Source organism: Moschus berezovskii, chromosome 2 (genome assembly GCF_049115385.1).
Source record: "Moschus berezovskii isolate FMDL1 chromosome 2, NW_MosBer_1.0, whole genome shotgun sequence".
Taxonomy (NCBI): Eukaryota; Metazoa; Chordata; class Mammalia; order Artiodactyla; family Moschidae; genus Moschus; species Moschus berezovskii.
The window spans coordinates 29,350,087-29,377,045 of NC_142461.1; the positions used below are offsets into that span (position 1 = coordinate 29,350,087).

At 52.7% G+C, this 26,959-nt stretch overlaps 1 protein-coding gene across 1 annotated transcript in view; it reads left to right on the plus strand.

Moving 5' to 3' along the window:
- The window catches only part of CFAP65 (cilia and flagella associated protein 65), a 40,293-nt gene extending 14,178 nt beyond the window's left edge, over positions 1-26,115 (plus strand). Inside the window, exons 11-32 of the mRNA XM_055398789.2 lie at positions 804-941; positions 1,591-1,836; positions 2,420-2,644; positions 3,535-3,693; positions 3,935-4,085; positions 4,531-4,659; positions 5,835-6,048; positions 6,363-6,491; positions 10,815-10,991; positions 11,282-11,348; positions 11,496-11,606; positions 17,765-17,956; positions 18,060-18,218; positions 19,381-19,524; positions 20,099-20,212; positions 20,411-20,518; positions 22,913-22,957; positions 23,195-23,397; positions 23,868-23,996; positions 24,507-25,001; positions 25,689-25,826; positions 25,937-26,115. Of these exons, the coding sequence (XP_055254764.2) occupies positions 804-941; positions 1,591-1,836; positions 2,420-2,644; positions 3,535-3,693; positions 3,935-4,085; positions 4,531-4,659; positions 5,835-6,048; positions 6,363-6,491; positions 10,815-10,991; positions 11,282-11,348; positions 11,496-11,606; positions 17,765-17,956; positions 18,060-18,218; positions 19,381-19,524; positions 20,099-20,212; positions 20,411-20,518; positions 22,913-22,957; positions 23,195-23,397; positions 23,868-23,996; positions 24,507-25,001; positions 25,689-25,826; positions 25,937-26,069 (3,606 nt within the window). The 3' untranslated portion in view covers positions 26,070-26,115. The remainder of the gene's footprint in view (positions 1-803; positions 942-1,590; positions 1,837-2,419; positions 2,645-3,534; positions 3,694-3,934; positions 4,086-4,530; positions 4,660-5,834; positions 6,049-6,362; positions 6,492-10,814; positions 10,992-11,281; positions 11,349-11,495; positions 11,607-17,764; positions 17,957-18,059; positions 18,219-19,380; positions 19,525-20,098; positions 20,213-20,410; positions 20,519-22,912; positions 22,958-23,194; positions 23,398-23,867; positions 23,997-24,506; positions 25,002-25,688; positions 25,827-25,936) is intronic.
- Positions 26,116-26,959: the final 844 nt, after the last annotated feature.

Here is a 26,959-nt window from a genome sequence, read left to right on the forward strand (position 1 = left end):
GAAGGCCTAGAGTGCTACAGTCCAGGGGGGTCGAAAAAAGTCGGACATGACTGGGCAACTGAACAGCAAGAATACATACACACACAGATATATATGGGCTTCCAAAGTGGTGCTAGTGGTAAAGAACCTGCCTGCCAATGTAGGAGACGTAGAGAAGTGGGTTCAATCCCTGAGTCAGAAAGATTGCCCTGAAGGAGGAAATGGCAACCCACTCTAGTATTCGTGCCTGAAAAACCCCATGGACAAAGGAGCCTGGTGGGCTACAGTCCTGGGGTCTCAAAGAGTCCGACACGACTAAGTGACTAAGCATGCACACACGTATATGTATATGTAGGTATATGTATATATACATACATATATAACGTTGAAACAATACAATTTTGGATCTACTCAAGTTAAATAAAATATATTGTTGAAATAAATTTTACGTGTTTTACCTTGTCGATGTGGCTACTAGAACATTTAAAATGATGTTTGCGGCTCACACTTGCGGCTTGCCTTCTGTTTCTATTGGCCAGTGCTCTCTGGGCACATTCCTACAGGATGAATGCTGCTTTCACATCCCAGCCCCACCCTCGTCCTGCTGGGAGGATTAGAGAGCGTGTTTGCTGACTGCTTGGTGCTGTGTGTTCAATGCGGGGCCTGGTGCACAGCGGGAGGGGCTGCTATGGCTGTGGTTCCCCCACCGTCTTCCCAGGGACCCCCTCCCCCTGGACCCCATGTAGGGTTCCTGCAGTACAGGGGGCAGTCTGGGGTGCCCCACCAGGTCAGACACCGTGGTCATGGGTGTGGTCGTCCCACAGGTCCTGCGAAGCTACAACAACATCGAAGAGGACTGCACTGTGTGCCCGTCCTGGTGCTTGACGCTCCGGGTGCAAGGCCACAGCTATTGCCCTGGCTTGGAGCACCACATCCCCCAATACACCCTGGATGCCCCCAAGGTGAGTGTGGCCCCAGCTGCAGTGGGAGGTAGGACAGGGGGCTTGGCTCTGCCGTGGCCTGCAGATCCCTCTCCCATCTCTGGTGGCCTCACAAGCACATCCAATGCTCTCCCTGGCCATCCCAACCTCCCCACAACCAGCCCCTGGGGCTCTGCACCCATCTTGAAGGACTGTCTCCTGGACCACTGCGGTGGGACTGCAAAGAGTCTGGGGCTTGGACCACTGGCTCTGGCCTGCTTCATCTGAAATAGTTCCCCGGCCCTCTCACGCTCAGCTTTAAAGTCTCCAGCTCCTCTGTTTTCATGTTAATCAAGTGCCTGCTGGGAATAGGACCTCCCAGGCCATGAGCCCATGCCCTCAGGGATCATAGAGCCCAGCAAGTGTCTCAAGGCTGGCCCTTTAGCTTAACCCTGCCCTGAGAGAGTCATCATTCCCAGGTCTCTGGAAATCAGAAGCATTTGGGGGAGCCTGAGTTGTTTCCCTCCATTCCTTGCCCCCAGGGCACTGACCAGGTTGTGCGAGGACATCTTGGGCCTCCTGGGAGACGGCTTCACCCATGCCCACACAGACCACCTGGAGTATGTGTCGGGGGTGGGGCTGGGGAAGGTGCGCAGATCTGAGCCTGGGCCCCTCCTCTCTCGCACCCCAGTTCTTTCCTGCAGTGTCCCCCAGCGAACCCTCCTACCGCAGCCTGCTCCTCGTCAACAAAGGCTCCATGCTGCTCACCTACAGCCTGGACCCCAAAAGCAGTTTGGACATCTCCCTGAGGCCCCGCTCGGGCCTCCTGGGCCCTGGGGCCCACAAGATCCTCCTCACCTATACCTACCCTAAGGGCAGCTCTTGGAAGCAGCACGTTTTCTACCTGCAGTTCAATTCCTGCCCCCAGTATCTCAAGGTAGGTGGTGGAGGTAGGGACTGGATCCTTGGGAGGGGGCCAGAGTCTGGGGCTTCCCTTTTCAAAGCCGCTTTCTGGGACTGGCCTTTAAAGCTCCCCTAAAATAGCTCAGGGGCTGCTCCCCATCCAGGCAGTGGCACGGCAGGGAGAGGATCCCTGGGCCATGTCTAGGAACAGCTCTCCCCAGGACCCTGCCTGTCCACTTACAGGATCTGGAGCAAGAGAAAGGGGTGCAAAGGTCCCCAAGGAAGGAGTGAGGGCAACCCAAGACTCATGACTACAGATGGTAGAAGGGTGTTTGGGGCCAGGCCAGGAAAAAAGTCTGAGGTTTATAGACTCACATCTGGCCAATAAAATGGTCTGTACATCCTTTTTTGGTCCCTGACTTCTTTTCAAGAACCATCTCCTGATCAGTCACTACGTACGTACTCTGCCTTCGACAGAACCTGCCTGTACCCAGGGCCCAGGGTGGGGCACCTTTTGCTGCTCTCTCCGAGGGAGAGAAGCTGCCCACCTGTGATCTTTGGGGGAGCCAGGGCCACAGGGCGATGTCGGGGCACTGTCCTCCCTTCACTGGCCCCAGGAGGTGACCATGCAGAGCCGCGAGGAGCCGCTGCAGCTGAAGCTGGACACCTATAAAAGCGTCTTTTTCAAGCCCACCTGGGTGGGCTGCTCTTCCACCAGCCTCTTCACCTTCCGAAACCCCTCCCGTCTGCCCCTGGAATTTGAGTGGAGGGTCTCCCAGCAGCACCGAAAGATGCTGGCTGTCCAGCCTGCCAGAGGGATTATCCAGCCCAACGAGAGCCTTGTGAGTGCCGGGCAGGAGGGAAGGATACCCATCATCCGCACCTTCACCATCATCTCTTACTCACATCTCTGTGGGGCCAGGCTCACCCCTCCATCCAAGCCACAGTCATTTCTTCCAGCCTTATGCATAGGTCTGACTGTTCCCATCATCTTCACCCCAATTTTACAAAGAAGAATTGAGACTTGGGTTGGGGGAAAACTATTTACTAAGACTGTGAATTAAGATGTGCGGAGCTGGGACTTAAACCCGGGTTTCTGATGTCAGTGCCCAGGGGCAAGCCCATCCTCCATCCTCAGTCCCCCAAAGCTGGGAGGTGGCGCGGAGCAGCTGGATTTGGGGCTAATGGGTGGCTATCATTAAGGAGTGAGAAAGGGAGCTTCTGGAGGTCAAAGCGGTAGGTCCTTGGAGGGGGGCACAGGTGAGACCCAAACTAGCAGAGCCCCAGCCCTGGTTTAGGGTTTCCTAGTCAAGGAGGCCAAGCTTGAACTGAGAACCACAAACACACGGTGTCTCTTAGAGCCCAGGGCTAGTACTCTGTAAGGCGAGAGACCACACAGACTCTGGAGTCCAGCCTCAAGAGTTCACATCCCCAGCTCCCACCAAGTGTCCTCATCAGCTGTGTGACCTTGGGGGAGTTACCCTGCTTCTCTGCATCTCCAGTTTCTCATCAGACAATGAGACACTAAAATAATACCACTTTCCTCCGGGGATAAGTGATTGAAGGCCCGAGGGAGATGACAGAGTACACGATGTGTGTATGTGCCTGGCTCAGGGACACATTTAGAAAGGTTTTCCATAGCTTGATGTTCTGCAGTGGGACCTCAGACATCCAAGATCTGGGCGGGGTTTCTCAGAGACCCCCACGTAGGGATAATGTCTGTGACCCCCAGACGCTGACCTGGACCTTCAGCCCTCTAGAGGAGACCAAGTACCTGTTCCGAGTGGGGATGTGGGTCTGGGAAGCCGGCCTGCCCCCAAACACCAAGCCCTCCACCACCACCCACTACATGCTCCGGCTGGTGGGCACGGGCATCACCAGCAGCCTGTCCGTGAGTGGGAGGACCCTGGGGGGTGCGGGGAGGGGATAGGGAGGAGGGGCAGGGCCCAGATGGGAGGGAAGGCCCCAGAGTACCTGACCCACGAAGGCAGGGGACGGCAGTCTTTTGGCCGCCTGGCTGTCCCTGCTGGATCCGCTCTTTGGGGACCCTCTGAGGCCAGAGTAGGGGGCAACAGATGGGACTGTGGGCCTGGGGGATCCCCCACCCTGGGCTGGCTGACTCTGGCCCTTAGGCACAGGAAAAGGAGCTGGACTTTGGCAACATGCTGGTGAATGGCAAGCAGACCAGGATGCTGGTGCTCATGAATGATGGCAACTGCACCCTCCACTACCGCCTCTTCCTGGAACAGAGCAACCCCAAGGCTGTCGAAAATGGCCCCCTCGGTACTCAGGCCTGGGCAGGACTGGGCCCCTGGGGCAGGAGTGAGGGGCACGGGTTAACACTGGTTAACCGGACCATGGTTTGAGGACAGGGCTTGAAACTTGGTGCTTCCACTTGCTAGATGTGTGGGGTTAGAGGGTGATTGTCCTCTCTGAGCCTCAGTTCCCTCATCTGTAAAATGGGGCTACTGGTGGTGCCTATCTCCCAGGGCAGCTGGGTGGAGCAAACTGCTTAGCAGGTGCCAGTGACCCCAAGACTGGTCCCCACTGTCTTGGTCTGGAGGAAGCTCTCTGCTTCCCATTTCCTGGCTCAGAGCCTGCTCTCTAACCAGAGCTCTGCTGGCCCAGGGGAGAGTGTCTGGGACTGGGTGAGAGGAAAGGCTGGGCCTCTCTAGGCTGCACTGGGGACCTCCTCTGCTCCTGACCCTACCCGGCCACCCCTGAGCAGCTCTGCAGCTGGACCGCACTGAGGGGAGCATGCCGCCCCGGTCCCAGGACGCTGTCTGCCTGACTGCCAGTCCCAAACACCGGTCCCAATACTCCTGGACCATCAGTTATGCTCTCGTCTCCCACAGAGGTACCTGGGCCATCTGGCAGGGATGTCAGGGTCAGGGAGGAAAGGCGGAGGGCTGTGTGAGCAGGACTTGGGATGGGAGGATGCCAAGGGTCCAGATAGAGCTGGTGGGATGGATGTGAACGTGCTAGGATGTGCTTTTGGGTGTCTAGTGTATATGTTTCATACCAACCACATTTGCCTGTGTGGGTGTCCACATATGCGTGCCTGGGCTGTGGAGGACTCGGTGTGAAGAGTTGGGCACTGTGTTTACCTATTGAGGGATCTTGGGTAACTCCTCAGCTGCCTTGGGTCTCAGCTTCCTCCCTCATAAAATGAGGTTGTTACCAGCCGGCCCGGGGCCACCTGGTGGGAGTCCAGGACAGCATAGTCAGGGGAGCACAGCAGAGTGACTGGCTGAGAGTGTGGGCTCCCTGGAATTGGATCCTGTCCCCAGCACTTATTAGCCATGTAACCTCAGCAAAGTTGTTTAACTTCCCTATGCCTCAGTTTCCACATCAGTAAAATGGGGATAATAATGGTGCACCAGCAAAAAAAAATAAAGTACAGATACATGTTACCACATGGGCAAACCTCGAAAACATGCCAAGTGAAAGAAGGCAGTCACCAAAAGCCACACATTGTATGATTCTGTTTATGTGAAATACCAAAAATAGGAAAATCTAGAGACAGAAAGTAGATGAGTGGTTGCCAGGGGTGGGGAGAGGGGTGAATGGAGAGTGACAGCTACTTAGTGCTAGGTTTGTTTTGGGAGGCCTGAAAATGTTCTAAAATCAGTGATGACGGTTGTGCAACTCTGAATATAGGAAAAAAAATCACTGAATTGTGTGTGTTGAAAGGGTTAATTTTGGGGCCTTCCCTAAAGCTTTGCGCTTCCACTGCAGGGGGCACCCGGTTCGATCCCTGGTCGGGGAACTAAGATCCCACATGCCACATGATGCAACCAAAAAATTCTTTTTAATTTTTTGGCTGCACTGCGTGGCATGTAAGTTAGGACAGTGCTTGATTCACATATAAAGTATCAGATAAGGTTTGGCTGTTGCTGGAAGTGTCCCTGGAGTCTGCTCCTGACTAGGGTCCTGGGGCAGGTTGCCTGGGACCCCTGCACCCACCGTGTGTACTCCCCTCCCCAGGGGAGCTGGGAGGTGAGCCCACCCCTCTCTCCCACACCCCCACAGATAACAAGGCTGGGGAGAAGCAGGAGCTGTGCCACGTGTCCCTGACTGCCGTGTACCCCCTCCTCTCCATCCTGGATATCTGCTCCATGGGCAGCGCCGAGGGCATCACCCGGAAGCACCTGTGGCACCTATTCTCCCTGGACCTCCTCAACAGTTACTTGGAGCGTGACCCCACCCCCTGGGAACTCACCTACAAGGTGCCCACCCGGCACAGGTGAGGTGGGCCTGGGGGAGAGGCAGAGCCTGTCTGGGAATGTTCTTGGAGCAATGTTCCACTCATGCTCCCAGCACCAGGCCCTGTCCAAGAAGGGGCTCCCTATCTGCCCCCACCAATGCCTGCCCATCCTTGGTGGGGCCTAGAGAAGGCTGAGATTGACTTGAGGTGTCAAATGCTTGACCCACCCCTGTGCCTGAGTCCCAAATTCTCCAGCTCCCCGCTGTGGGGAGACAGGTGCCAAGCCAGCCACCCCTGGAAGGACTCCAGCCTGTCCCCAACCCTGTCCCAGACCATTTCTCTGCTCCACACAGCACCAGCCAGATCCCTCCTGTCTTTACCGCTCTGAAGCTCAATTTTAATTTTGGGGCGGCACCGATAGATGCTCCGCCCTCCGTGGTGCTCCTGGCCCTGAAGAACAGCGGCGTGGTGCCCCTGGACTGGTACGGAGTGGGGTGCTGGGGGACAGAGGCTGGAGGTGTTCTCTTGCTGGTTGCAGCCCTTGCCGCCTGGTGTCCATGAAGTGCGCCCCCGACCCTGCGTATCGATTGGATGTAGACGCCAAGGGAGGACTAGGGTCGTCCAATGGGACATCAGATCTGGCTGAGTCATGTCCATAGGCTCAGAGGTGGTAGACTCACCCTGATGGAGACTGGCAGTTGTTTAGTCACTAAGCTGTGTCTGACTCCTTTGCGATCCCGTGGCCTGTAGCCCACCAGGTTTCTCTGACCATGGGATTTCCTGGACACACATACTTGAGCGAGTTGCAATTTCCTTCTCCAGGAGATCTTCCCCACCTAGGGACGGAACCCCCATCTCCTGCATTGGCAGGCCGATTCTTTACTGCTGAGACAGGTAGGGGCATCGTCATAGCTTAGCGAGTGAGAAGTAGCCACCATGCATGTGCCACAGCTGGCCACTAGGACCCTCTTCTCCAAGCCTCACACCAACCCTGAGAAAAAATCCTCCGCTGACTGTCTCACAGATGGAAGGCTAAGGACTCAGCCAAGAGCTCTCAACCGTTAGAGGCAGAGCCAGTTCCCACCCAGATCTGTCCAGGTCCAGAGCCCCCACCTACACAGGTTAGTCAGCAAGAAGCTACAGTGTGCCCTGAGCACTGAGCTAGATTCTGGGGCAGCCCCAACAGAGCCCCAGGCCAGTGGGGGCCGGGCCTGCATGGGCAAGTTGAGGGTCTCTGGCAGGCTCTGCTGCCACAGCGCCAGTGTCAGGGATAGATGGCTGAGCTGAGCAAAGCCACATGGGGCTGCAGGAAGAGTCGGCGCTGGACACGGAGCAGCTGCGCTTCCCGGTCACATGGGGCCCAGGCCTGGAGACCGGAGTCCGCCACACTGAGCCCCTCCTGTGCTTGGCTTAACTCCCACGGGGGCCCCGAAATGGTGCCCAGTTAGCATCCTGTCTCCGTGCCAGCGCCATTTCTTTCTTTCCTCCTGCCTCTGCCACGTGCCTTCATTTCCCAGTATAACTTCCTTTTGATGACTTCCAACTTTGCTTGGCTAGATGGAGGTGAGAAAGAAGTGTCCCCATCTGGGTCAGGCTTGGGAGGGGTGGGAAGAGAGCCAGGGGCCCAGGCTGGGTGTGGCAGTGGGTGGATGAGAGTGGACATACGCATCTGTGATCTCAAGAGCCTTGGGGTGCCTGTGGGTGAGACTGGGGGGGCTGTATTGTCCCCAGTGCAGCGGCCGCCCCTTACTCTGTGGGTCGTCCTGTCCCTCCCTGTGGTGAAGGAGGGGGAGCAGGTTCATTAAACAGCTTCTGTCTGAGAAGGGCTGGGACTGTGAGTAACTAAGGGCTCCTGGCCCTGAGTGACTGGGAAGCTTGGCAGGTTATGGCTGGTGGGGAAGGCCCAGGGCCTGACTGGAGCGCTGCGTCAGCCATTCATTGAGCTGTTTGAGTGGCCAGGAGCCAAGGCCCTACAGGGCTCGGCAGTGGGGGCAGGAGAAGCGGCGTTGGCCGCTGTCCTGGTGTGGAAGAGTGTATTTTGGTGGACTGTGTGTGCGTGTGTGTTTGTGCAAAAGCATGCCAGCTCTCACTCTCAGTGGAGAGGGTCCAGGTGGCTGGAAATCGGGCAGGAGGAAAGCCAGGCAGAGTACCCACTGAGCCAGGCCCGTCCATCGGGAGATCGTCTGAGGTTCAGGAAGGCAGTCCGTGATTCTTCCTAGATTCCAAACGCAGGGAACCTTCCTAGGAACAGTTGACTCTCCTCGGCTTTTTGTGTTATTGTGTTTCCTTTCAGTTTCTGAGAAGGCTATTTTTGAAAGTTCTAGCCGAGTCTCTGCTAAACTCATAAGGAACAGACCGAAGGTTTTATTCCTGCCAAGATCAGTAAGAAACAGGGAGTGTGGACTTGGCCTGGAGGCAGCAGCAGGCAGGACGGAGAACCCCAAGTGGGTCTGGGAGGAACACTTGGGGGTAGCTGGGAGTCATGCTGCTGCCATGCCCCCCCCAAGCCTCCCCTGTTGCCTCTGCACTTGGCCCAGGGAGCTGTTGGGCCATGCGTTTAAAGGGTGATCCCTCACAGGTGCCAGGTACACAAGTTAACGTCGTCTGTTCCCTCACTCATTCGGTAAACCATTGGCCAAACGTGGACTGGGGCTTCCTAGGTGCAGGCCTCAGGCCCGGAGCTCAGAATAGAAAAGCAGACGAGCCTAGGCCCTGTCCTCCAGGTGGGCAGACGGGCCTTGTGGTGCGTGGTGGGTGACATGCTGGGAAAGACCCTCGTGCAGTGTCGAGAGCTACTTCTCTCGGATTTAGAAGTGGTGGGAGGGTGTGTGCACCTCAGAAGTGCTTCCTGGAGAAACCTAGACCTGTAGGCCACGGAGCAGAGGCAGAGAGCCTTCGGAGAGCCTTCTAGACAGAGGGCCTGGTGCAGACATGGGTAAGAGAAAAAGGCACAGCGTGGCTACAACGTTGACAAGGACGTGGGCAGGGCCTTGGAGTCTTCTGGTGGGCATGTAATTCTCCTTCTGAGGAGGATTAGCGGTTCGAGGCAGGGGGACAGGCTGGTAGGTTTCCACAGTCCCAAGTTGGGGGCCCACACCAGAGGACTGGCAGGGATTATGTGGGCGGAGTTGGGGTGAGAGCCGAGAGGGAAACTGCGGACAAACCTGAAGTAGCAAGGTCGCCAGTTTTGCTGCAGATCAATATCCTGCAGCTAAAATGACAGAAGCAAGTAACAAGTAACGGTAACAAGTCCAATGACACAAGGGTGATGGAAGAAAAGTAAGAACCGCACCCCCCCCCAGCTCCCTCTCCAGTCGGCCCTGGTGGGCTTGGTATGTGCTTCTACTTTCAGCACTGGTACCAGGCATGGCCACATGGACACAGTTACTCTTTCACTTTTTATTATAATAAGAGCATGATGTTACATGTATTACTCTATGTTCAGCATTATAACAATAACATTGTCACTCAGCCTTATGTCAGTAACATTCATTTTTAGATCAATAAAGATCAGTATATAGAAATGTAACTCATTCATTTTAATAGTTGCATAATCTCCTGTAATATGAATGGCCCTAATGTCTATTTTGTTTGTTAATTTTTCAATTCTTGGTATTAAAATTTTTTTTAATTGTTTGACCATGCCACATGGCATGTGGGATCTTAGCTCCTTGAGCCAGGATTGAACCCGTGTCCCTTGCACTGGAGGTGTGGAGTCTTAACCACTGGACTGTCAGGGAAGCCTTTACGTTTTTAAACCACTCCTTTCAGATGACACTAGTTGTTCCCAGTGCTTTTTAATGTTTTTTTGCCATCACTAACAAAGTTGTAATAAACATCCTTGTGTGTGTGTGTGGGCATGTGTGTGTGCCTGCCTGCATGCGTGATTACATTTTTACTCCTGCAAGTTAATTCCCCCAAATAGAATTTCTGAGTCAAAGGGCATTTTCTATTCTATGCACTTTCTATTCTAAAAGATGCTATCAAAATTCCTGCAACAAAAGGTGGGAGCAATTCCTTCTCTCCCTGTATTTGAGGATGTCTGTCCTTCCTAAACTTACCAGCATTGAATGTAACCATTTTTCATGATTCAGATGTGAAAATACTTAAGACTGATTTGAGGGAATTTTGATTTGCATTTTCCCGAGACTCTCCTTGAGTCTCTTCAGTGTGATGCCCATTTTTCCCCTGCTTCTGGCTATTCCCTGTCCATATACTCTGCCCAGTTTGAGGCCAGTTCATCCCTCTGAGAGTGGATGGAGCCTTCTTTTCAGATTGTGATCTTGGGACCCCTTTATCACTTATTTTTGCACCTTTTAGAATGCAATATCTGCTTTACTGGAACATCTGGCATCACAGGGGCACTGATTCTATGCCTAGCTTTGCTTTAGACTCAAAAGTGCCAGTCTTCTTGGGGCCCCCTTGTTGGTGCTGCTGACATTCCTAGGTGCCTCAAATGGCCCTTCCTAAGCACTTTGTCACACAGACCCCTGCAGGGTCATTGCCAAGCTCAAAGTGGCCACATATACAAGCAGCCCCTTGACCCCTGGTACCCACAATGGGAACCCCAATTTCCATTCTCCATTTAGTCACTGCTTCTGTTCCTAGGTTTAGGGGCCATTATGAAATGAGAATCCACAACCTCAGTGTTTGCTCAGCCTTGCATGGGACAGCTTGCCTAATGGGGGAGAAGAGGGGAAGGTAATAGAGGAGGCCTCCATGCATCCCACCTGGGGCTCAGAGTTCCTGCCTCTGGTCTGACCGAGAGGCTACTCCACCCCTTCTGTTTTGCACCCCTCCCCCAGGGCCTTCCTCTTCCCGAGTGACCAGCAGATCGACCTGGAGCTCTGGGCAGAGCAGGTAGAGTTTGACTACAACGAGCTGCACCAGATGCGCGTGCAGGACAATTGCATTTTCTCCATCAGCCCCAAGGCTGGGAGCCTGAGTCCCGGGCAAGAGCAGATGGTGGAGCTCAAATACAGGTGCTGCCCCCACCGCTCACCCCACCCTTCCAGTCCTGAAGACCCCCATTCCCCCAACTCCTGGGGGAGCCTGGCCTTACACTGTGTGACTCCAGGGCACCCTGAGTGGCCACCACCCTGAGAAGGTGTTGCCTTCCCACCTTCAGGGGAGGTTTAATTTTCCTCTTGCCCCATCCCAGCTCAGGGATTTCCACGTAGTCAGCCCAAAGCCAGAAGCGTGCCATGACCCTGTGTTCTTCCACCCACACCAAGGTTCAGTAAATCATCCTGGACTGTCTCCTCCCTTCCAGCCATCTGTTCATCGGCACTGATCGCCTCCCGGTGCTCTTCAAGGTGTCCCATGGCCGGGAGATCCTGGTGAGGTCCTGCCCTTGTCCTGTCCTGGAAAGCCTGGAGAGCGGCACAGGGAGTACTGTTCCCCAGGAAACTGGGGTCCACATCTCTCCACTAGGTACTTCAGTTCCTCCACGGGAAGGATACTACTCATGGGCTTTCTATTTCCAGCTCAATTTCATAGGTGTGACGGTGAAGCTGGAGCAGAAGTATGTGCACTTCACCTCCACCAGCCATCAGTTCATCCCTGTCCCCATCGGCGACACATTGCCCCCGAGGCAGGTCAGTGGTCTACCTTGTCCTGGTCACCAGGATGCTTAAGTGTTGTTCTCTGTGTGTCTGCATCAGCCCATGATAGGATGACAAGGCCCCTGTCCTCACTCAAAGAGGTGGGGTTGCAGATTGAACCTCAAGATTGGGCAACTGGGAGAGACCCAAGGCGAAAGGCTTCAGTTTCTAGGCACTGGTGCTAAGCTCTTTGCCAGGCCCCATTCCCATGCAAAAGCAGGGGGTTCCTTCCTCTGACAGGGTTTTTCAAACTTGACCATGAACCATAGTATATTTTGGAAAACCCAGTTCATACATACATATCCAACTGAAACAAAAGTATCACCAATCAATACATACACCACTACATGCTGAGTGCTCTGATGTTTTCTTTTTTATTCTGTTCCACTTTTTAAATGCCGGACATGACCTGATAAACTGGTTTCAATACACCTGCTTACTAATGGTTGTTGGTCACATCTTTGGTTGTTGTCACTGCTCCAAAAAGGACATCTTTCAGGAGGCTGAAATGCTAGAAAGTGAATCCTCATGAAGTTACAGAATTGTCTTTATTAATTGGAGGGAACCAGGTTCCTTCATTCTGAAAATGTATGCTGGAAATCTCCCAGAGGGAGATATAGAATTTTTCCAAACATTTCACAGCTCTGAAATTTCTAATCGTCATTTAGAAGCCCTTGTGTTTCTGGGCAGGGGCCTCCAGCTACTCAGCCTGAAGCAAGATAAAAGGGCTTCCTAGACCCGAGAAGGAGATCCAACCAGTCCATTCTAGAGGAGATCAATCCTGGATGTTCATTGGAGGGACTGATGCTAAAGCTGAAACTGCAATACTTTGGCCACCTCATGCGACGAGTTGACTCACTGGAAAAGACTCTGATGCTGGGAAAGGTTGGGGGCGGGAGGAGAAGGGGACGACGGAGAATGAGATGGCTGGATGGCATCACCGACTCTGTGGACATGAGTTTGAGTGAACTCCGGGAGTTGGTGATGGACAGGGAGGCCTGGCGTGCTGTGATTCATGGGGTCGCGGAGAGTCGGACACGACTGAGCGACTGAACTGAACTGAACTGACTGAGACCCGAGAGAGGGTCTCATGGCCCCAGGCTCTGCTTACTTCCTTATACAACCCCTCTACCCATTGGCTTCCCAGAAGCCTCACCAAGAAGCCCAGACCCTCAAAAAGACAAGCAAAAACTCATATGCTTCCTGGAGAGCTTTCCAGAGAGACCAGACCACTCCCCTGTGACACTGAACACAGACAGTGGAATGTGGACAAAGGAGAAGACCAACTTGTATCTCCAACCACAGTTGTACCTCCACAGCTGCAGCCAAGCTTCTCCTTTCATTCGTAAGATGATGACAGGTGGTGGCCGGGACCTGCAAAAAGGCAGCCGAAACAGAGTCAATGAACAGATTTAATCTACATTTTGAAGACAGAACCACTGGGACTTGCTGGGGATTAGATCTGGGAAGTAAGAGAAGGGGATGGAGGAAAATGTATTGGTTCCTACTTTGAACTACTGGGAATATGTAGGTGCCATTTGCTGAAGTGAGATACACTAGGGGGACAAATAGGTTGTAAAGAATTTGGTCTTGGATGCCAATCTAGATGCCATCTAGATGTAAGATGCCTCTGAAACAACAAGCAGGAGTCATCAAATAGAAGCTGGATACCAGGTCTGAAGCTCAGACAGCGGGCCAAGCCGCAGGGAAAAAAGCACATTCAGGAGTGGGTGCTGAGAAAGATGAGGGGGCTGAACCTAAGTCCAGATAAATCTATTCTCACTGTCTTCTTTCTCTCATCTCTAACATGGAGCCTTGGACCAGAAGACCTCTGGTTTCAGGCAGGACGTTCTGTGACTCCCCAACTTCAGGGTTAGTTTTGGGGGACCTCATACCTTCCTTCTGCTCCCTTTTCTACTTTTAAGCACAACTGCCTCTAATGGCAGAGGTGGAAAGTGGCAGCCACCCAGGTAATTAGAATGAGAGCCTAGAAAACCATGAAGGGTCCAGATGGTGAGTGCATGGATGTTTCCCTAAATTCCAACACTATGGACACAAGCATTAGTGTCCTCTTACACTTGACTTAGGTAAGTTGAGAGCAAATAATGGAAAAGAAATGCAAAAAAGCAAAATGGCTGTCTGAGGAGGCCTTACAAATAGTTGTGAAAAGAAGAGAAGCGAAAAGCAAAGGAGAAAAGGAAAGATATAAACACCTGAATGCAGAGTTCCAAAGAATAGCAAGGAGAGATAAGAAAGCCTTCCTCCTTGATCAATGCAAAGAAATAGAGGATAACAAAAGAATAGGAAAAACAAGAAATCTCTTCAAGAAAATTAGAGATTCCAAGGGAACATTTCATGCAAAGATGGGCTCAATAAAGGATAGAAATGGTGTGGACCTAACAGAAGCAGAAGATATTAAGAAGAGGTGGCAAGAATACACAGAAGAACTGTACAAAAAAGATCTTCACGACCAAGATAGTCACAATAACGTGATCACTGACCTAGAGCCAGACATCTTGGAATGTGAAGTCAAGTGAGCCTTAGAAAGCATCACTACAAACAAAGCTAGTGGAGGTGATGGAATTCCAGTTCAGTCGCTCAGTCGTGTCCAACTCTCCGCGACCCCATGAATCACAGCACGCCAGGCCTCCCTGTCCATCACCAACTCCCGGAGTTCACTCAAACTCATGTCCACAGAGTCGGTGATGCCATCCAGCCATCTCATTCTCCGTCGTCCCCTTCTCCTCCCGCCCCCAACCTTTCCCAGCATCAGAGTCTTTTCCAGTGAGTCAACTCGTCGCATGAGATGGCCAAAGTATTGAAGTTTCAGCTTTAGCATCAGTCCTTCCAATGAACACCCAGGATCGATCTCCTTTAGAATGCACTGGTTGGATCTCCTTGCGGTACAAGGGACTCTCAAGAGTCTTCTCCAGCATCACAGTTCAAAAGCATCAATTCTTCGGCGATCAGCTTTCTTCACAGTCCAACTCTCACATCCATACATGACCACTGGAAAAACCATAGCCTTGACTAGACGGACCTTTGTTGGCAAAGTAATGTCTCTGCTTTTTAATATATTATCAAGGTTGGTCATAACTTTCCTTCCAAGGAGTAAGCGTCTTTTAATTCCATGGCTGCAATCAGCATCCGCAGTGATTTTGGAGCCCCAAAAAATAAAGTCTGACACTGTTTCCACTGTTTTTCCATCAATTTCCCATGAAGTGATGGGACCAGATGCCATGATCTTTGTTTTCTGAATGTTGAGCTTCAAGCCAACCTTTTCACTCTTCTCTTTCACTTTCATCAAGAGGCTTTTGAGTTCCTCTTCACTTTCTGCCATAAGGGTAGTGTCATCTGCATATCTGAGATTATTGATATTTCTCCCAGCAATCTTGATTCCAACTTGTGCTTCTTCCAGCCCAGCGTTCCTCATGATGTACTCTGCATATAAGTTAAATAAGCAAGGTGACAATATACAGCCTTGACGTACTCCTTTTCCTATTTGGAACCAGTCGGTTGTCCCATGTACAGTTCTGACTGATGCTTCCTGACCTGCGTACAGGTTTCTCAAGAGGCAGGTCAGGTCTGGTATTCCCATCTCTTTCAGAATGTTCCACAGTTTATTGTGATCCACACAGTCAAAGGCTTTGGCATAGTCAATGAAGCAGAAATAGATATTTTTCTGGAACTCTCTTGCTTTCTCCATGATCCAGCGGATGTTGGCAATTTGATCTCTGGTGCCTCTGCCTTTTCTAAAACCTGCTTGAACATCTGGGAGTTCACGATTCACATATTGCTGAAGCCTGGCTTAGAGAATTCTGAGCATGACTTTACTAGCATGTGAGATGAGTGCAATTGTGCGGTAGTTTGAGCATTCTTTGGCATTGCCTTTCTTTGGGATTGGAATGAAGACTGACCTTTTCCAGTCCTGTGGCCACTGCTGAGTTTTCCAAATCTGCTGGCATATTGAGTGCAGCACTTTCACAACATCATCTTTCAAGATTTGAAATAGCTCAACTGGAATTCCATCACCACCACTAGCTTTGTTCGTAGTGATGCTTTCTAAGGCCCACTTGACTTCACATTCCAAGATGTCTGGCTCTAGGTCAGTGATCACGTTATCGTGACTATCTTGCTCGTGAAGATCTTTTTTGTACAGTTCTTCTGTGTATTCTTGCCACCTCTTCTTAATATCTTCTGCTTCTGTTAGGTCCCTACCATCTCTGTCCTTTATCGAGCCCATCTTTGCATGAAATGTTCCCTTGGAATCTCTAATTTTCTTGAAGGGCTCTCTTGTTTTTCCTATTCTGTTGTTTTCCTCTATTTCTTTGCATTCATCACTGAGGAAGGCTTTCTTATTTCTCCTTGCTATTCTTTGGAACTCTGCATTCAGATGCTTATATCTTTCCTTTTCTCCTTTGCTTTTCGCTTCTCTTCTTTACACAGCTATTTGTAAGGCCTCCTCAGACAGATGGAATTCCAGTTGAGCTATTTCAAATCCTGAAAGATGATGTTGTGAAAGTGCTGCACTCAATATGCCAGCAAATTTGGAAAACTCAGCAGTGGCCACAGGACTGGAAAAGGTCATCTTCATTCCAATCCCAAAGAAAGGCAATGCCAAAGAATGCTCAAACTACCGCACAGTTGCACTCATCTCACACGCTAGTAAAGTCATGCTCAAAATCCTCCAAGCCAGGCTTCAGCAATATGTGAACCGTGAACTCCCAGATGTTCAAGCAGGTTTTAGAAAAGGCAGAGGCACCAGAGATCAAATTGCCAACATCCGCTGGATCATGGAGAAAGCAAGAGAGTTCCAGAAAAATATCTATTTCTGCTTCATTGACTATGCCAAAGCCTTTGACTGTGTGGATCACAATAAACTGTGGAACATTCTGAAAGAGATGGGAATACCAGACCTGACCTGCCTCTTGAGAAACTTGTATGCAGGTCAGGAAGCATCAGTCAGAACTGTACATGGGACAACCGACTGGTTCCAAATAGGAAAAGGAGTACGTCAAGGCTGTATATTGTCACCTTGCTTATTTAACTTATATGCAGAGTACATCATGAGGAACGCTGGGCTGGAAGAAGCACAAGTTGGAATCAAGATTGCTGGGAGAAATATCAATAATCTCAGATATGCAGATGACACTACCCTTATGGCAGAAAGTGAAGAGGAACTCAAAAGCCTCTTGATGAAAGTGAAAGAGGAGAGTGAAAAGGTTGGCTTGAAGCTCAACATTCAGAAAACAAAGATCATGGCATCTGGTCCCATCACTTCATGGGAAATTGATGGAAAAACAGTGGAAACAGTGTCAGACTTTATTTTTTTGGGCTCCAAAATCACTGCGGATGCTGATTGCAGCCATGGAATTAAAAGACGCTTACTCCTTGGAAGGAAAGTTATGACCAACCTTGATAATATATTAAAAAGCAGAGACATTACTTTGCCAACAAAGGTCCGTCTAGTCAAGGCTATGGTTTTTCCAGTGGTCATGTATGGATGTGAGAGTTGGACTGTGAAGAAAGCTGATCGCCGAAGAATTGATGCTTTTGAACTGTGGTGTTGGAGAAGACTCTTGAGAGTCCCTTGTACTGCAAGGAGATCCAACCAGTCCATTCTAAAGGAGATCAATCCTGGGTGTTCATTGGAAGGACTGATGCTAAAGCTGAAACTGCAATACTTTGGCCACCTCATGCGACGAGTTGATTCATTGGAAAAGAGTCTGATGCTGGGAAAGGTTGGGGGCGAGAGGAGAAGGGGACGACCGAGAATGAGATGGCTGGATGGCATCACCGACTCTGTGGACATGAGTTTGAGTGAACTCCGGGAGTTGGTGATGGACAGGGAGGCCTGGTGTGCTGTGATTCATGGGGTCGTGGAGAGTCGGACACGACTGAGTGACTGAACTGAACTGAACTGAATATAAAGATTACATATTATACTAAAATGTTACAGGCTGAAAATACAGTTGTATACTTCTTGGGTGATCCAGCCAGAAGAGAAATCAGCAGTTTTTAAGGGAACTCTGGGACTGTAAGGGTGACATCATGGGGATCAACCCACCCTCCCACAGTGAACACAGAATCGCAGGCTCCCTGCGTGGTGTCCTTGAGCGGGTGTGAAGATTCCTCTACTCCTCCCCCTGCAGATTTATGAGTTGTATAACGGTGGCTCGGTGCCTGTAACATATGAGATCCAGACCAACATCCTGTCGCAGGTTCAGGAAAAAAATTTTGATCACCCCATCTTCTGCTGCCTCAACCCCAAAGGGGAGATCCAGCCAGGCACAACTGCCCGGGTCTTCTGGATCTTCTCGCCTATTGAGGCCAAGACCTACACGGTGAGCAGAAGCCCCGGCTCACACAGGGTGGGGTTTGGAGGTGGTCCCCTCCCAGCAGGCCTTGCTCTGACCAGGGCCTGCACCCACCTTCCTAACCTCCCAGGTAGATGTGCCCATACACATCCTGGGATGGAACTCAGCCATCATCCGCTTCCAGGGAGTGGGCTATGACCCCCACATCCTGGGGGATGCGGCCCCATTCCACAACCTCTCCTTGTGGGACAACAACACCATCCACTCAAGGCTGATGGTACCTGGACAGGTAAGGCAAAGGGAGATGGGAAGTCCTGAGGCCTCGGAGGAGCCTGAGGGCCCAGGGGGGCTGGCGCGGTGGGACAAGGAGGATGAGAAGGAAATGACACAGAGTTGAAAAAGGAAAGGGATACGGAGGCGAAGTCTGGAACTGACCCTCCTCCTATTTAGGACGTAGCACCGGCTCCATGAGAGGCTTACCCTGCCACCTAGTGCCCACAGGTGTTCCTGCTCAAGGTGCTCCACCTGCTGCAGGGCCCCCGTCCACCCTCACCTCGGGGCATTTGGGGGGCACTGGAAGGGGTTAGAAAGAAGCCTATTCTCAGGTTCTGAGATATTATCTTCATACAGAACAGCCTCTCCCTTGGAACTAGATGGATTTTGCTGAAAGATACCTAGGGCCAGTAACACTACCTTTAGTTCACACACTGCTCACTGTTTTGAGGCCTGCCACATTCATCCATCCACCATCCATGTATTTCTCCACTGACCCACATGCCCATTTACTCATCCCCGTATCTATCCACCTAGCCAGCCAGCCAGCCAGCCATGCCCTCATCCAGTTCCTATCCACCAATGCATCTGCCTGTCTACTCTTCCCCTTCTCCCCTATTTGGACTCTTACTGAAGGATGAGTACCATGGAGGACACAGTTTTGGGGACACAGAAAAGTGCCAGACAGAGTCTCAGCTCTGGAGGCACTCAGGGTCTAGACCAAGAAATTGCCCCTTCCATGGCCTCGGTCTTTCCAGACACCCTAGCACACAACTCCTGCTCTGTGCCCAGTGACGATGCCAACAGCTGACCACCTATTAGTTCACAACTACCCTTCAGAGACTCAAATTATATTGGCCTTGCTTCTGCTTTTTCTAAGCAAATTCTGATTTCTCAGCCCTTTCAAGCCTATTTTTAATGGTCAAAACCATAGGCTTTAGAGTGATACTGTCTGGGTTTATCCTAGAGACCTTTGGAAAATTATTTATACTCTCTGAACATCTGTAAAGTGGGGACAAAAGCGGTGCCAACATCCTTGGGCCACTCGGAGAATTAAATGCCTGTCAGTTGCCTACAATGGTACCTGGCCTGTTGAAGGCACTTGTGACTGGTACTGCTGGCCAGGTTTAGTGCTTCTTCACCTCCCAAAATTGCTCTTGTGTTGTCTCCACCAACAGAGTGTCTTCTTGTCCCAGTCACATATCTCTCTGGGAAACATTCCTGTGCAGAGCAAGTGCAGCCGCCTGCTGTTTCTTAACAACATCTCCAAGAATGAAACAATTGTCTTTGCCTGGCAGCTGAAGCCTCTAGACTTTGGGGAGGTGAGAGTTCCCTGTGTTTGCAGGGAACCAGAACCTTCAGAGAACCTCTAGACTTATCCCATTCCATCCCACCCCATTCCACTCCATCCCATCCCACCCCATTCCACTCCATCCCATCCCATCTCATTCCACTCCATCCCATCCACACTCATTCCTACTCCATCCCATCCCACCTCATTCCACTCCATCCCATCCCACCCCATTCCTACTCGATCCCATCCCACCCCATCCCACTCCATCCCATCCCATCTCATTCCTACTCGATCCCATCCCATCCCACTCCACTCCATCCCATCCCACTCCACTCCATCCCATCCCACCCCATTCCACTCCATCCCATCCCACTCCATCCCATCCCATCTCATCCCACTCCATCCCATCCACACTCATTCCTACTCCATCCCATTCAACCCCACTCCATCCCATCCCATCCCACTCCACTCCATCCCATCCCACCGCATTCCACTCCATCCCATCCCACTTCATCCCACCCCATCCCATCCTGTGCTATCCCATCTTGTCCCATCCCATCCCTGTGACGCTCCAGAGAAACTCCTTCCCCAAATATAAATAGGTGTCTGTGAGTCCTATGAAAGGAAAGGTGGCTCCCGAAGAGACAATCCCATTCATAGTGACCCTGAAGGCCTCAGTGCATGCCAGCTTCTATAGCATGGACCTGCTATGCAAGGTAAGACCACCCTCAGAGGGAAGCTGGGATGGCACACAGCTCCCAGTCTTGGGGGGGTGCAGTGGTGTGTGAGATCCCCAGATCCCCCCAAAGCCCCCCTTCCAAGAGCCAACCTCTGGAAGAGTGGGGAGCTCGCAGCACAGGCGCAGGCAGAGGTTGCCCAGACCCGGCCTTCTCTCTCTCTGTCCTGAGCCACAGGTGTACCAGCAGGAGCACCTGAGGCAGTACGGAAAGGCGCTGCAGGCGTGGAAGGACGAGCAGCTGCGGCAGGAGGTGGAGCTCCCCACCACGGACAGGAGCGTGAAGGTGGGGAGTGCGGGCGGGCCCTGAGCACCACAGAGCCTTCTGACCAGCCCTGCCAGAGGGGGCTGAGCTGGCGATCCGAGGTGGTCCTAAAAGCTGACCAGCCTGACACAAGACATTAGATTTCTTTTTTGTTTTGTTTCTCTCTCTTTTTTTTTTTTATTGGAGGCTAATTATTTTACAATATTATATTGGTTGGTTTTGCCATACATTGACATGAATCCGCCCCGGGTGTACATGAGTTCCCCTTCCTGAACCCCCCTCCCACCTCTCTTCTCCCTTTATCCTCCCTCTGGGTCATCCCCGCACACCAGCCCCGAGCATCCTGTAACATGCATCGACCCTGAACTGGTGATTCATTTCACATATGACAACATACATGTTTCAATGCCATTCTCCCAAATCATCCCACCCTCACCCTCTCCCACAGAGTCCCAAAGACTGTTCTATACATCTGTGTCTCTATTGCTGTCTCGTATACAGGGTTATTATTTGCATCTTTCTAAATTCCATATATATGCGTTAGTAAAAACATTAGATTTCATTAGACTAAACATAGTCCCTCCCAAGAAACTGTGGATACAGAAAGCTGACTGACCATTCCCTGCCTCATGTGGCCTGTATTTAATGAGTGGCTACTGGGTGCAGACCACTGGGCATCCAGGGGGAAACAGGCAGAGCTCACCTTCTGGTGGAAGGGAAGGTGGAGTAGTGTTTTCAGGTGGAGGCTCTGGAAACAAGTGTCTGGCTTAGTTTTCCAGCTTTGATGGATCTTAGCCAAGTTATTCGGAGAAGGCAATGGCACCCACTCCAGTGTTCTTGCCTAGAGAATCCCAGGGACGGCAGAGCCTGGTCGGCTGCCGTCTATGGGGTCGCACAGAGTCGGACACGACTGAGGTGACTTGACAGCAGCAGGCAGCAGCAGCCAAGTTATTCGGAGAAGGCAATGGCACCCACTCCAGTACTCTTGCCTGGAAAATCCCATGGACGGAGGAGCCTGATAGGCTATAGTCCATGGGGTCACGAAGAGTCGGACACGACTGAGTGACTTCACTTTCACTTTTCACTTTCATGCATTGGAGAAGGAAATGGCAACCCACTCCAGTATTCTTGCCTGGAGAATCCCAGAGATGGGAGCCTGGTGGGCTGCCGTCTATGGGGTCGCACAGAGTCGGACACAACTGACGTGACTTAGCAGCAGCAGCCAAGTTATTTAACCTCTTTAGTTCCCTCAAGTATATAATGGGAGTCATATGACATCTGAGATTGGCTTCAAGATAGTCTAGAGGAGAAGATTGCAATAAACTGCTAATTGTTGAAGCTGGGTTGGCGGTGTTGGAGAACTCTTTGTAGCGTTCTCAGCACTTCTTTATGCTTTTCAATAATATGTATTTTTATTTATTTATTGGGCTGCACCTGGTCTTAGGGCTGCACACGAGATCTTTGATCCCCATTGTGGCATGTGAGATATTTAGTTGTGGCATTTGGGGTCTAGTTCCCCAACCGGGTATCGAACCTGGGCCCTCTACATTGAGAGCATGAAGTCTTAGCCACTGGACCACCAGAAAAGTCCACTTGTGTATACCTTTGAAATTTTCCATATTAAGAAGGTTTAAAAAGGGAATTCCCTGGTGGACTCATGGTTAGGATTCCGGGCTTTCACTGCCGTGGCCCAGGTTTAGTCCCTGGTTGGGGAAGTGAGATCCCAGGGTGGCCAAAAACAAAAAAACAAACAAAAAAGGTTAAAAAGAAAAGTTTTAAAGCTTTTAAAACACAAATAAATGATCCACTTTGTGGCATTGGTGGGAGGATTAAATGAGTTGATTCTTGTAGATTACCTACAACAGTGTCTGGTACCCAGAAAGCCTCTGCTCAATATGGGCTGATATTAGCACGTATGCAGGGGGACTGGTAATAAATGAGTCAACATGTCCGCCTTGCTTCCTCCTCCCCATGGTGGCACTCTTGCACTTTGATCGCCCCTGTGTCCTCCCCCAGGGAGGCACTGCTCCCCTCTGAGGCTCTGGCCCAGCTCTGAAGGCAAATCATGTTTTGAGGGCTATGGGAGAAGGGATTTCTACGGGAGGCTGTTTCCTCATCCCACTAAACCACAGAGTTCCTGGGCACCAGGGACAAATGCTGTTGGAGCAGCCTGCACTGTTTGGTGGCATCTCCTTTCCTTCCCTTTAGCTCGGTAGCCAGATTTTCCTTGTCTGTAGGCAGCACTTCCCTGGGAAGTGTTCTGGAACAGGGTGTGGCTGGGAATTGTGCAGGACCAGGAGGGCAGCAGGTGGTAGCGCTGACTCCAGGCCCTCTGTGGGTCAGCAGGAAGGGCAGGACGAGGGGACTCCCTCTAGGCCTCTTGCATCCTAAGCAAGGGTCTCTTTGCTTCCACAGAAAAGGGCATATTGTACAGCTTGTGAGCCTGCAAGAAAGTACAAGGTAAGGACGTAAGCCCAGGCCCATCTCCTTGGGATGTCTTGAAAGGATCCTTGCTTGCTCCCCAGAGATACCGCCAACCCCCCAGTCCAGCCTCCTGGAAGGGAGGGATGAAAGTGCTGACAGGTGGGGATGAAATGCCAGAGGTGTTGCCAAAGGCCTGGATGGGGGACTAAGCACCCATCAGTGATGTGAGTGTAGCCCCCAGCCCCTGTCGTCCGTGCCTCCCCTTTCCCAAAGACACTGCCCCCCATCAAGAACCAGCAGGATCTCAACCGGCCAACCAGCTGGAACCTCAGGATGGCAAAGGAGGAGACATGCTGGCCGTGCCCCCAGCCGCCATCACCAGGCATGCTCTGCCTAGGCCTCACTGCCTGTGCCCATGCCACCGACTACTTCCTGGCCAACTACTTCTCCGACTTTCCCTGCCACTTCTTGCACTGGTGAACTCTCAGGGAGGGAGGGAGGGGTCTCCTTTCTCTGCTCTCTGCACCGCCCCTGCCCCACACACTCTAGAACAGGGGCTACCCAGACCTAACCCTTGCTGAAGGCTTGGAGCTTGTGCAGCCATCAGCGAGGCTACTGGACCTGCTGGGCCCAAGATGCCCCCATTACTGTCAGGCCCTTAGGAGGAGGGGCAGAGAGCCAGAGCCCCCTGGGGAACCCACCTAGGCCTCCCTGCCTCCCCTCCTCCCTTCCCTTTCGACCTTGGAGCATCTCCAAGTCCTGTGCTGACTCTGAGGGTTGGACTTGATTCCCAGAATGCAGCAGCACTGTGTTTGGGTTAAGACTAGAGGCTGCTGCAAGCTCACCTATGTCCTCATGACAGGGCAGCCACCATCACTGCTCATGCCCCTGACCCCAACCTGGTGGCTTGCCCAGGCCACTCAGAATGCTATGGCCTGCCCCCCAGGGAGCTTCCAAAGAGGATGTGCCCCAAGGTGGAGTCAGAGGCTGGTGAGGAAGAATCCCCTGACAAGTGGGCCTCTGTCTCCAAGCAGGAGAAGCAGCTTCTGATTGACTGCCTCTCTGCCATCATCAGGTAAGGACCCTCCCCCAAACCTTCACCGCTGTCTCCCTCGTGAGTTTGGTCCACTCTGGGTCCACCCAAAGCCCCGCAAGTCCCAGCTCTTCCTTACCTAAAAGATAGGACTTCTTCACAAGATCCTCCACGGGTTGCTCCTGGAGGGTGACCTGGCTAGAGGGATCCTCAGGGCTGGGTCCCAAGCTCTGCCTTGTTGCACCTGGTAGATGGGGTCTGAAGCCAGATCACTGTTTTCCAGGGCTCCCACCCTCATCTGGGTACCTCTGACCTCCTGGCTCTTCCACTATCATATAATGATCACCTTTAAGAATCCGAGGGGGAGGGGGACCAGAGATGCCTTTTTCTAAAGAAGGAATGGCGGGAAGAGCAACCGATCAGCTCCCCACCAGCACCTGTTTCTGGCCACAGTAGTCAAGAACCACCCCTTGGGGAACCCTGAAACCAGAGTCCCCCACAGGGGGCTGCAAGGCCTCTCAGTGAGGACCTTCTCCTCCTCTGCCCACCCAGGGGCCTGCTGGAAGACAAGCTCTTCCATGAGGCTGTGGGCCAAAACCTGGTGGAACAAATGCCTTACTTCTGCCAGTTCTGGAATGAGCAGTCGGCCAGATTCATGGCCCACAACAGCAGCCTGCACGTGGTGCCAGCCCTATCTCAGTCCTCCAAGAGCTCGGAGTTCAGCAAAGACGAGGGGGAGGAGGAGGATGACAGACAGAGGCTGGGGAGTAAGGAGGGGGAAGAAGAGGAGGAGAAGGAGGAAGAAGAAGAGGAGGAGCTGGAGGAGGAGGAAGAGGAGGAGGAGGAGACGGAAGAGGAGGAGGAGACGGGCGAGGAAGAGCTGCGAGAGCTGGAGGGGGAAGACAAGGCGGAGAAGTTGCCCTGGACAGAGATGAAGCCCACGCTGCAGCCCACATCCCGGGAGTCCCTGAAATGGCAGTGGCAGCAGCAGATGAAGGCCTTACTGAAGGAGAGGCAAGAGCAGGATGAGAAGGAGGCCATCAGCCGGTGAGCAGCCAGGCCCAGGTGAGGGTTTGGAGGCGGGGCTGAGTGCAGAAGGGTCCTAGGAGGCAGTGGTGTGCTGGGCTGCTACCCAGGTCAGCTTCTCTTTCCAACTCCGTGTTCATTGACAGCGCTGCTGGAAGCTTAAGGCCTCAGGGGGCGCTATGTTCAGAATGGCGATCTGAGCTTTAATTTTTCTTCTCCAAGGGCAGACTATTAACATTTACCATCACACCACTTCCAGCAGGGTGATTATAGTCGTCAAAGCCACTTAAGTGACTTTCTAGAGTCAGGAGCAAAGTACCACCTCTTCTTGCATTGCCGTTTCCTGGGGCTGCTCTGTGACTTTGTGTCCACGGTGGGATTCCCTAGGAGCGGTCTCCTTCTGTGCGGTCTCATCGCTCAGTACCTTTCCCCAACCCTGGTCCTGGGATGGGAACCCGGATTGTCGGAGTTCGAATCCCTCTCCGGTACCAACAGCACGACATTTAACACCTTGGTCTCTTTGAGTCATGGTTTGAACGTCTGTAAAATTGGGACAAGAATGTTTCATAGTGTTGGGAGGGCGGGGAGTTAAGTTAGAATCCATCTGAAGCTCGGGGCAAACGGTACAGCACAGAGGAGGCCAGCGGAGAAGCGCAGCTCAAGTCGGTGGCGCGGCTGACTCCAGCGCGCCGGCCTCCCGCCGCGCAGGCTCCCGGCTTTCGCTATTCTGCAGGAGGCGCTGCTGGAGAACATGATCCAGAACATTCTGGTGGAGGCGAGCCGCGGGGAGGTGGTGCTCACCTCGCGACCACGCATCATCGCCCTGCCGCCGCTCAGCGTTCCCAGGTTGGGGCGCCGGGGCCAGCGGCCGCCGGAGGGCGCTTGGGGCGGCAGGGGCGGGCAGGGGCGCCGGGAAGCTTCTCCACTCCCCCACCCTGGGGCTTTCTGTCTTCCAGGATTCTGAGTCCCGAGTCGCTGTCGGCAGCGGCCCCGGGACCGCAGCAAGCGGAGATGCCCGGCTCGTTTGAACTGCCCCCCACCGACTGTTTGCAGACGCAAGCGCCCACCCTCTCCGACTTGCATCTGTAGATTCCTCCCGGGCTTTTCTCCATCACCCCCCAGTAAAGTATCTAGCTCCCCCCTACACACGTCTGCCTTCACTTTATTTCCTCGTAAGCGACAAGAACTCGCGCGCAGTCTGAGAGGCACAGATGGTGGAAGCGGCCAAGGTGGACTGCACTGACTCGTTGGAGCTGGGAGCTTGAGTCTCTCCTCTCCACTAGGCAGCTGGGCGAGAGTTCTGCGGTCTGGCCAGTGGAGGGCGCTCCGGGTGGTTCCTGGCCGGCTTTTGCCCCAGCAGAGCCGGGTGGCCTGGTCTGCACAGCAAGTGGCCGCGGAGCAAAAGGGGCCATCCCCTCCCTTTCTCCGCCGCAGCTGCTCCGAGGTTCGGCCCTTCCACTGCTAGCTTTTACTCAGCATCTGCCGGGCTCTCGGGACTCTGCGGAGGTTGAGAGGAAGGGAAATCGAGGCACGTCGAGGAAGGTCAAGGATTTTACGCTGGGACGGGGACGGAGCGCATCGCTAGGCCGCGGGCTATAGACCCTATTAAATGTGAATCCGAATCCCCCAGGCCAGGGGATGCTCCAGTTTCCCTAGGACACCCAACCTCCCGCTCCCCCTAACCTCCGCCTGGTAGCCTCTGTCCTCGGCTCCTCCCCACACCCTCCCCGAGGCAGGTGGGTGGAAAAGTGACATCTGGTGTTGTTCCAGAGGCGCCCAGGTCCCCGACACCCCCTCCACCCCCACCGCCAAGGCCTCGGAGGAGCTGCGGCCCCGAAGCCTAGGCGGGGGCGGGAAGAGGGGTGAGGGGGCGCTCCGCCTCCTCTGAGTCAATATTTGCCCCGAGCAAACGGGCGCCCGGACAGGTGTGAGTGTGTGTGTGTGTGTGTGTGTGTCCGCGCGCGCGCGCGCGTGTGTCT